This window comes from Marmota marmota, unplaced genomic scaffold (genome assembly GCF_001458135.2).
Source record: "Marmota marmota marmota unplaced genomic scaffold, marMar, whole genome shotgun sequence".
Classification (NCBI taxonomy): domain Eukaryota; kingdom Metazoa; phylum Chordata; class Mammalia; order Rodentia; family Sciuridae; genus Marmota; species Marmota marmota.
The window spans coordinates 6708162-6717284 of record NW_026000001.1 but is presented as its reverse complement, the minus strand read 5'-3'; the positions used below and the strand labels follow the sequence as shown (position 1 = coordinate 6717284).

General features: G+C 55.8%; 1 protein-coding gene across 5 annotated transcripts in view; it reads left to right on the top strand.

Moving 5' to 3' along the window:
* Rassf7 (Ras association domain family member 7) overlaps window positions 1-2429 on the top strand; it is a 4246-nt gene extending 1817 nt beyond the window's left edge. The window contains exons 2-6 of one of the 5 annotated variants that reach the window (XM_015503395.2): window positions 493-618; window positions 799-1511; window positions 1653-1775; window positions 1848-1929; window positions 2004-2429. In XM_015503395.2, the coding sequence (XP_015358881.1) occupies window positions 493-618; window positions 799-1511; window positions 1653-1775; window positions 1848-1929; window positions 2004-2035 (1076 nt within the window). In that variant the 3' untranslated portion in view covers window positions 2036-2429. Of the gene's footprint in view, window positions 1-488; window positions 619-798; window positions 1512-1652; window positions 1776-1847 lie in introns of all 5 variants that reach the window. The other 4 variants (XM_015503398.2, XM_015503394.2, XM_015503396.2 and 1 more) reach the window with 4 other exon arrangements.
* Window positions 2430-9123: the final 6694 nt, after the last annotated feature.

The window sequence follows — 9123 nt, the reverse complement described above, 5'->3', positions numbered from 1 at the left end:
CTGGGGGAGTCCTGGGGGGCGGTGGGACCGAGGCCGAGTCTGGGTCACGGTTCTCAGCCTCTCTGGGCCCCGGGACGGCCCCTTCCGTGGGGAGGCGTTCCCATGGTAGCTGATGGCGTTATGTTTGCGTGGGGGCGCTCTTGGGTGCCTGGGGACAACCGCGGGAGGGAAGGGGCAGTGTCCTCTGAGCCAGGTGACGGGGGACAGGAAATCCTGGACCTGGTTAATGATTCGCCTCGTTCCGGGAGTGGGGGCGGGGCCCCGAGGATACTTGTGAAGTGGGGATGTATTGAAGTGCTCACTAGAGCCAAACTAGTTCCCCCAGCCACCCTAGGAATGCGAGACCTGAGGGTGGGGCTGGGTACAGAAGAGCATGGCCCTACACCAAGGGGCCACAGCTCTGAGCCAGTTATAGTGAAAGGCCAGGAGGAGGAGAGGAGGTCCAGGCTGTGGTCAGGCAGGACCTGATCCTGTGTTCTTCCTACAAGACAGGGATGTTCTTCGGGCTAGCAGCCATGGAACTGAAGGTGTGGGTGGATGGCATCCAGAGGGTGGTCTGTGGGGTCTCAGAACAGACCACCTGCCAGGAAGTGGTCATCGCACTAGCCCAAGCAATTGGTGAGTCTTCTGGGGGCAAACAGCCCAAAAGGTGGGACTGGGCTGGAGCCTGGTGGTCCAGCCCCATTTCCCCCTGAAGAAGGGTGGGGTTGGCTCTTGTTCCCTCTTGTCCTGCTCCAGTTCCTCAAGCCAGGTTGACAGAGACTAGGGAGACAGACTGACCCTCCCCTTTCCCCCTAGGCCAGACAGGCCGCTTTGTGCTTGTGCAGCGGCTTAGGGAGAAGGAACGGCAGCTGCTGCCACAGGAGTGTCCAGTGGGTGCCCAGGCCACCTGTGGACAATTTGCCAGCGATGTCCAGTTTGTTCTGAGGAGGACAGGGCCCAGCCTGGCTGAGAGGCCCTCCTCAGACAGCTGTCCACCCCCAGAGCGGTGCCCAGTTCGTGCCAGCCTCCCCCCAAAGCCACGGACAACACCAGGTCGTGAACCCCACAAAGCACTAACCTTTGGCCCGGGGTGTCCCAGACTGGCCCCTCGTCCTTCGTCCCCTGAGCCTGCAGTCCCTGTAGCACCCACATCAGGCTGCTTCACAGACCTTCAGGGCCTGGAGCTCAGGGTGCAGAGGAATGCTGAAGAGCTGGGCCATGAAGCCTTCTGGGAGCAGGAGCTACGGAGGGAACAAGCCCGGGAACGAGAGGGCCAGGCTCGCCTTCAGGCACTGAGTGCAGCCACTGCTGAGCATGCTGCCCAGCTACAGGCGCTGGATGCTCAGGCCCGTGCCCTGGAGGTTGAGCTGCGGTTGGCTGCAGAGGCCCCTGGGCCCCCATTGGCCACAGCGTCTGCAACTGAACGCCTGCGCCAGGACCTGGCCATTCAGGAACGGCAGAGTGTGGAGGTGCAGGGCAGCCTGGCCCTGGTGAGCCGCGCTTTGGAGGCTGCGGAGCATGCTCTGCAGGTGAGCCTAGGAGTCCCTGGCCCCTGTCATTTCCCCACCCCCAAACGTGTGGACTTGAGGGTCTGGCATCAATCAGACTAGAAAGGGTAGTCTATGTGGGGGCACCAGAGTTATGCCCCCTGAGGATCCTTGTCCCCCCAGGCCCAGGCCCAGGAGCTGGAGGAGCTGAACCGGGAGCTCCGGCAGTGTAACCTGCAGCAGTTCATCCAGCAGACGGGGGCTGCACTGCCACTACCCCCAGACAGAGGTCCCTCTGGCACACAGGTCAGAGCAGTTCTAAAAGAGGCTGGGCAGTGGGGCCCACCCCACCCCCCAACTGACCTGATTTCTCCACAGAATCTTCTGTGTCCAGCCAGAGAGGAGCACCTCCAGGGAGCAACCCAGGGCCCTGTCCTAGTGCCCAGCCTGAGTCCTGAGGGTATGTCTATTCCCCACTCTGGCAGGATGGGCCCTCCCCTGGTCTCAGCCTCCTCAGCCATTATCCTCCCACAGTTGTCCCCATGAGACAGAGTTCCTGGAGGTAACAGCCCCTGTCCCAGAGTGGTGCCTGCTGAGGACAAGCCAGATCAGCCAGCACAAGCCATTGGACAACAAGAGCCTGTGGTCACAGAAGATTCCTTCCCCATGGAGTGGGAAGCCCCAGTGTCCCAGGGTTTCTACTATGAGGGATGGAAGTGCTAGGGAGGGGTTGCCCTTGTCTTTGCCAAGTCTGCCAGGCCCCCTGGAGAAACTGGCAAGAAGTGGCCAGGCCCCAGAGTCCATTACTACTTGTTGAGGTTGGGAGATGTGTGTGGATAATGTGTTCGGCTTGTAGATGTGTGCTGCCAAAGGCAGTGTCCTTCACAATGGGTGTGCATTGCCTCCCCACCCTGACACTTAGACCTCAATAAACTGCCCAAAGTGGCCTGATTTTGTCCCAAAGCTCTGTTGGACCATGTCTGTGAGGTCTAGAACTTGAGGTGCAGACAGGAGCCATTACAGAAGATGCCACGCTACCTGGATAAAGTGCTTCAGGACCAAAGCTCAATAGGTTTCAAGGCTGGGGCTCCTGGGGCCCCCATTCTGACTGCTTTGCCCTGCCTACCCCTGAGAACTTTTGTGATTCCATGCCTGATGGAGCTTGCTGGCTCAGCCCTGGCCTGGGTTTCTGTCTGGATCCTTCTTCCACCTGGCTGCCACCAGTAGTAGGAACCCATGATGGCAGGATGTGTTAGACCTGCCTGTCAAGTTTACTGCCTCCTGGAGAACCCGTGGAGGAAGGTCCAGGACTCCTGGATTGGCCAGAGGAACTTAGCCAGCCCCAGGGAGGGTGTGGGCATTACATGGACAAGGCTTGTCCCGCTCCCAGGGTGGGCTTGAAGCTTCTGCTGTGAGTCTGTGGCTGTAAAATTAGGGAAGGGCAGATTCTATAACACAGCTGCGGCCTAGGTCCTTGGGCTGTAGCCTCTCCCAGAGTCCTGGTCCTCGGGAGTGTGGCACACTCCCAGTTCCAAGGGCTGTGTTTGGGGTTGGAGATATTTGTGATAAGCAGAACTTGAGGGTGTCATGCAGGAAGCCTTGGGTAGTACTGGGGAATGGGATGGGGATACTGGATGACAGGAGTCTTTTGCTGGATCTGATAGGAGGACATGTTTGGATAGACTCAACTTTCTCCTGGGGTGGCTTCTGAGCTGAGTCCAGTGCTCCCCACTTCCTCTAAAGCAGACTGCAGGGGACATGGAAGTCTTGAGCTGGAGTAATAAGTAAGCCACTCAGGGCCTTACAGAGGTCAGGGCCACCAGAAGCCCACTGATGTGGGGAGCAAGTGGGACTGGGTATTACCTGCCAGAGGCAGGGAGCAGGGAATTAATTGGAAGGCTCCCAACCTGGTGTCAGCAGGCCAGAATCCCCAGCCTACTGCTCCTATCTGCTCTCCCACCTGAGCCTGCTGCTGCCTGACCTGTGGGACCAAACACAGGGTCACAGGGGGTGATGCCCAGAGTGCAAAGACCACTCTAGCTGCAGCCTGGGACCTGCTACCCACCCACCCCAGCCCCCTGCAAACACCCATACACTCAGGACGGTTGCATGCACTTCCGGGTATCAGTCTGAAGCCATCATGGTTCATCTCCCAAACCACCCCCACAGACCAACAGGAGGCAAGGCCAGGTGTCAACCAGAGACCACCCCATACACCGGGAGCTGGGGGTTGGGGGCTAGGCCATGTTCTCCCATGTCTAAGCTGTGTCCCCTTTCCCTGAGGGGAAGCAGGCACAAAGCCGGTGTACACCACCAGTTTCTGGTACTCTTCCAAGGACACCTGTCTCTCCTGAAGTCATTATCAGGCCCTGTCCATGGCCTGCAGCTCCTGGCCCTATAAAAGCTGCTAACTCCTCGTAACTACCAGACAGGTGCTGTGCTCTGGGATGGGAAAATGGGTTTAGCCCCCTTCCTTGGTGGCTATTCCAGGTGGACCAAACCCTACACTCCAAAACAGTTGTTTGAGTGCTTCAGATCACTAAGCAAAACTTTTGAATTGCTGAAAAGTTTAGTTTTGAGTTTCAAACTTTTACTTTGAAGACAATGCTAAAGTGAAGAAGGGTCAAGCTTCCTGGCAGGGCAAGATCCACACCAGCAGAGGCAGGCACCCACCAGGTGTCCCTGTAGAATAGACAGTCAAGGCCATGCTCATGCTTGGGCAGTCTGGCAGGAGGGCAGAGCCAGGCCTTACTGGCCTCAGGGCTCCTGCTTACCCCCAGATCAGAAGTGGCCCCTAGCTACTGAGGGTCATGGTAGTATTGACCCCTGGCTCAGTGAAGAGGTAAGTGGCTGCTTGGTAGTAAGTCAGCTCTGCAGGTTCCTGGCCCAAGATCATACAGCCTCCTCTCACCTCCTGAGACTTCAAGGCATGGCACCACACTGGGAGCAGCACAGTGCCCTCCAAAGCCAATCACAGTCCTTGTGAGGTCTGGACCAAGCCTACTCCTCCTCCTCTGGTGACCTGGCTCCAGCCATAGCCATCAACCATCACGGCCCCCAGAGGAAAGGACAGGTGTCCAGACCAGGTGCTCTAGACACTCCTCAGCCAGATTTTCAGGGTGGATTGAGCCTACCCAGCAGAGAGGGACTCTCTGAGGGGCTGGTCCCTGGGCCCCACAAAGAAGTCCACAGTCCTGACTGCCTCACTGAAATGGCAGAAATTTGCAGAAGAATCAAAGCTGCACTCCCTTTCCATAGGAAGTCCCCAGAGGCAGTTCCTGTAGGCCTGGGTCCTGTTGGCTGAAGATCACAACACCCCTGCTGCCCAGGGCTGTGCAGAGCTTGGACAGCTTGATGAAGGCTCCTGGGAACTCAGCATAGCCTGGTACCCTGGGACACAAGAAAAAGAAAGTTCCCTCCAAGAGGGTATCTGGCCCAATCTTCCGTCTCCCACACACGGAGAATCCCCTGAGTGTCCCCCTTTCCTCCCCCACCATCCTTGCTGGGCTCTGACAGAAAAGCCTGTAGACGCAGTCCCCACCCAAGGGCCAGCTGCCCTTTCCCCCCAGGGTGTAGGTGTGCACCCTCCAACCCTCATGTGATCAGGCCTGCCCGCTAGACCGAGGTCACCGAGGGGGCCAGGGTTTCGCGCTGCCCAGAGACAGATCAGCCGCTGTCACACGCACAGTGGGTCCGGAGCAGCGCAGTGTGCGGTGGGCAGTGGCTGCCCTGCGCCTGGAGGGACAGTCCAGCGGGCGGGCGAGTGGAGGGGTCGCCCCCCGCCCCCTCCAACTTGGGCATCCTAGCCACGCTGCCTCTGCCTTGCCCGATACCCGAATTCCCCAGGGGAGGGCAGCCTCCGAGGTGAGCCCCGCCCGCCAGCCTGGGACCCCTCGTGCGTCACCTGAGACCCCGGCACTGGGCCGTCGCGGACTCTCTACCAACTTNAGGTGTCTGACCCAGCCCAGACCTGGGAGCGTGGATAGTGGAGACGAATTTAAGCTTAGTGTGGTGAGGTGCGATCATTCACAGATGGGAGAAGAGCAGGGGTCAACTCAGTTCCACTCCCATCAAAAATTGAGAGACCATCACCAGGAACCCTAGCACACACTTATAATCCCAGTGGCTAGAGAGGCTGAGGCAGGAGAATTGTAAATTCAAAGCCAGCCTCAGCAATTTAGTGAGGCCCTGTCTCTAAATAAAATATGAAAAAGGGATGGGGATGTGGGGCTCGGTGGTTGGATGCCCCTGGGTTAAATCCCTTTACCAAAAAAAAAAAAAAAAAGAACAAAGAGAAAAATTGAGAAATCCACAAGGTTTGGATTACATGAGTCTTGAAGGAACTCCTAGGAACCACTGGGATCCCTGAGGAGGCCCATATCTTCAGAGCAGAACACAAGTTGAGGGAAGAAGTCAGGAACTAGAGGACAGGGAAAAATCGAGTGCCTGACTGCCTCCTTCACCTTACCCCCAGTCCTGCCAATCTAAAATGCACCTCCTTTCACCATCCATAGTGGGCTGAATGGTGTCCCCCTAAAAAAAGTTATATCCACATCCTGAAATCCAGAGCCTATATATTTGTGCTTATTTGGAAAAAGGGTCTTTGTAGATTATTTCAGTGAAGGATCTTGAAATGGGATCAACCTTAATTACCTGTGTGGCCCTAAATCCAATGACAGTGTCTTTATAAGTGGCAAAGGAGAGGACACACAGAGGAGAAGGCCATGAGAAGACAGAGGCAGAGACTATGAAGTAAAATGACCACAACCCAAGGATGCACGGAGCTCCAGCCACAACTGAGAAAAGCAGGAGAGATCCTCCCAGAACCTGTTGGTCAGGGACTTCTGTTCTCCAGGATTGTGAGAGAATAAATTTCTGTTGTTTTAAGCTACCTGGGTTATGGTCAGAGAACACTCATATACTGGCCTTCCCTGGTCTGAGAACATAGAGCTGCCTTTTCCCTTCCTGGCTCTGGGAGTTTCAACTCCTTGTTCTCTCCCCACTCCCTCCCTCCACCTGCCCTTGCTTCAGCCTCTCTTGGGCGTCTACCTGGCTCTGGAAGCCATACCTGCTCCTGGGGATGGGGTAGAATGGGGCAGGAGGTGATGCCTGGGCTTAGTGCTCACCGAGTCTCACGTATGTGCAGGCCTGATGGCAGAGGGAAAGGGTTGGACAGAACTCTGGGAGAAGCTGCCTGGGCTATACATAACTGAGGGAGCTCCCACCCTAGCTCTACCCTCCTGTACACCACATCTGTGCCTGTCTGTGCCTGCACGAGGCAGAAGCATCATATCAGCACAAACCAGAAATCCAGCAGGGTGCAGGTCTGTGTAGGTAAAACGCATGTGTGTGTGCACACAGGCCATGGCATGTGAGAGCTGGCAGGTGGGCAACTCACTGGTGTGCATAAGAGGTAACAAGACTAATGTGAGGGGGGTTGTATATGGGAGATATCTGTGCTTGACAGGGTGTGAGGCATCTACCTGCGAGCAGGTAAGGTGGGATTTTACACCTTAGGGAGGGCATCAACAGATATGTTTCTAGCTCAGTTGGGGTCCAGTCTGGCCTCAGGATACTCTTTGGGGTCACTTTTTATTCCTAAGCTTGAACTGGCATAGTTGGGTAGGTTGTAAACTGCTCAAAGATGCTCTCTGAGATGTTCTTCACATCTCATTATGTGTGAATGTGTCTATTTTGGCAATTTTTTCCAGCTGTGTCCTAGGGGCAGCTGTGAATGAAGGTGGGAGAGGTTGGTCCCTGTCCAGGGGGATGCTGAATTGACCTGCCTGTCTTCCTCTTTCCCAGGAGCCTCAGTGTATGTGAGCACCCCTATATCTAACTGTCTTTAGCAGGCAGGTACATTCACATAAAAGGGCTGACACATGTGATGTCCAAACTAGGAGGGATAATCAGATACCATTCCTGCAAGGAGGGCTAGGGTGCCACCCCCTCTTTACCATGCTGGACCCATCCAAAACTCTCTCCAGTACTTACCCACTCGATCCTCACAATGACCTCTGGGGTACATATGACCATCAACATCATTTTACAGCCAAGGACACTAAGGCACAGACAGCAGAGAGGGACTTGCCTGAGGTCAGATAACGGATGGATACTCAAAGTGCCTGGGTGACTCTTGAGGAAACCATCCATCCAGATTCTGGTCTCTGGCCCATCAAGAGTAGAGAGCTTATTCCTGAGTACCCTTCTGTGGCACCATCCTTCCTTCCTTCCATTTAGCCTACAGCATCGGTGATGTTTCAGCCATTGCAAACAGACAAAAAAACCCTCTCAACATTGCTCCCTCTGCACTGCCTCCATCCACTTTTACCTCCCTTCACAGTTAAGTGGCTGCAACCTGGTTGCTGCTCATTGTGCTGTTTTCTCATTCCCTTTATCCTCTGGTCAGCCCCTGCCCCCAGCACTGCTGTTCTGGGACATGGGGGCCAGCAACCCCCATCTCACTCCCACAAGGACTCTCTCCTTGATCCAAGTGCCTGTTTCTCCTGGTTACAGACTCTCTCCTGCTTCTGTCAGTCCTCCATTCCCACCACCCTTGAAATGTTTATTTACTTATTATTTATTGGTCTCTTTTGAGGACTCTGGACCTCTTAATGTTAGAAGCCTGTGGTTCTAGATCTATTCCCCCACCGCCCTATTTTACCTCCAGTGCAGCCTTTGCCCTCTCAACATCTCCTCTGCACTGTCCGGTACCCACAGGATTCCCCCAGCTTACTCCCTCCCCTGAATACATTCCCATCTCCCTGCCCTCAGTCTTCCTTTCCCTTTCCCTTCCATGGCATTCACAGCCAACCCTCAGCAAACCAGCTGTCTTCTACATCTACCAGGAGCCATTCCTTCCAAACCAGTGGTCCTGTCCTGGTTGGGGTCCCAGTCCCCCAGTCGCCCTGTACCTTGCTTGCTTTTATGCAGAGGCCTGAGGGGTCCATAAGCCAGGGCCAATCACCTGTGCAGCACCCCAGTGTGCCACCACGCCCGGCCCCGCAGTCTTTTTTTAAAAAAATATTCAATTTTTTAGTTGTAGTTGGACACAATACCTTTATTTTATTTATTTATTTTTATGTGGTGCTGAAGTTCGAACCTAGGACCTCTCATGTGCTAGGCGAGCGCTCTATCGCTGAGCCACCACCCTAGCCCTATTTTATTTATTTTTATGTGGTGCTGAGGAACGAATCCAGGGCCTCGCACATGCTAGGCGAGAGCTCTGGCTCTGAGCCACCACCCGACTCCGCAGGCTTTTTGTTAGAGCACAAATCACCTTCACCCCTACCATACAGCTGAGTTCTCTACAGTGTTCTTGGTTTACTGTGTCTCCCTCCACTGGGCTGGAGGGGACGGGGATGGGGGCTCATTCTCTGCCGTGCTCCAGCAGCTCAAGAGCCCGCACACAGCGTCCATCCTGAGTCCATGCAAGATCTTTCAACAGTGGCCGGAGCAAAGCTGCGCGCCGCAGAGGCGGGACGCCCTGCCCCGGGGCACTCGGGGTCTGGTGGGGCCATCAGGGGGCGGGGCCTGGGCGGGGCTCTGGGCCGCAGGAGGCCCTCCCGTTCGCTCTGGGCGGTCGGACTGCACCACCTGAGGCAGCGGGGGACACGGTTCGGCCGGCGCGCCCGCGAGGGCTAAGCAGCACGAA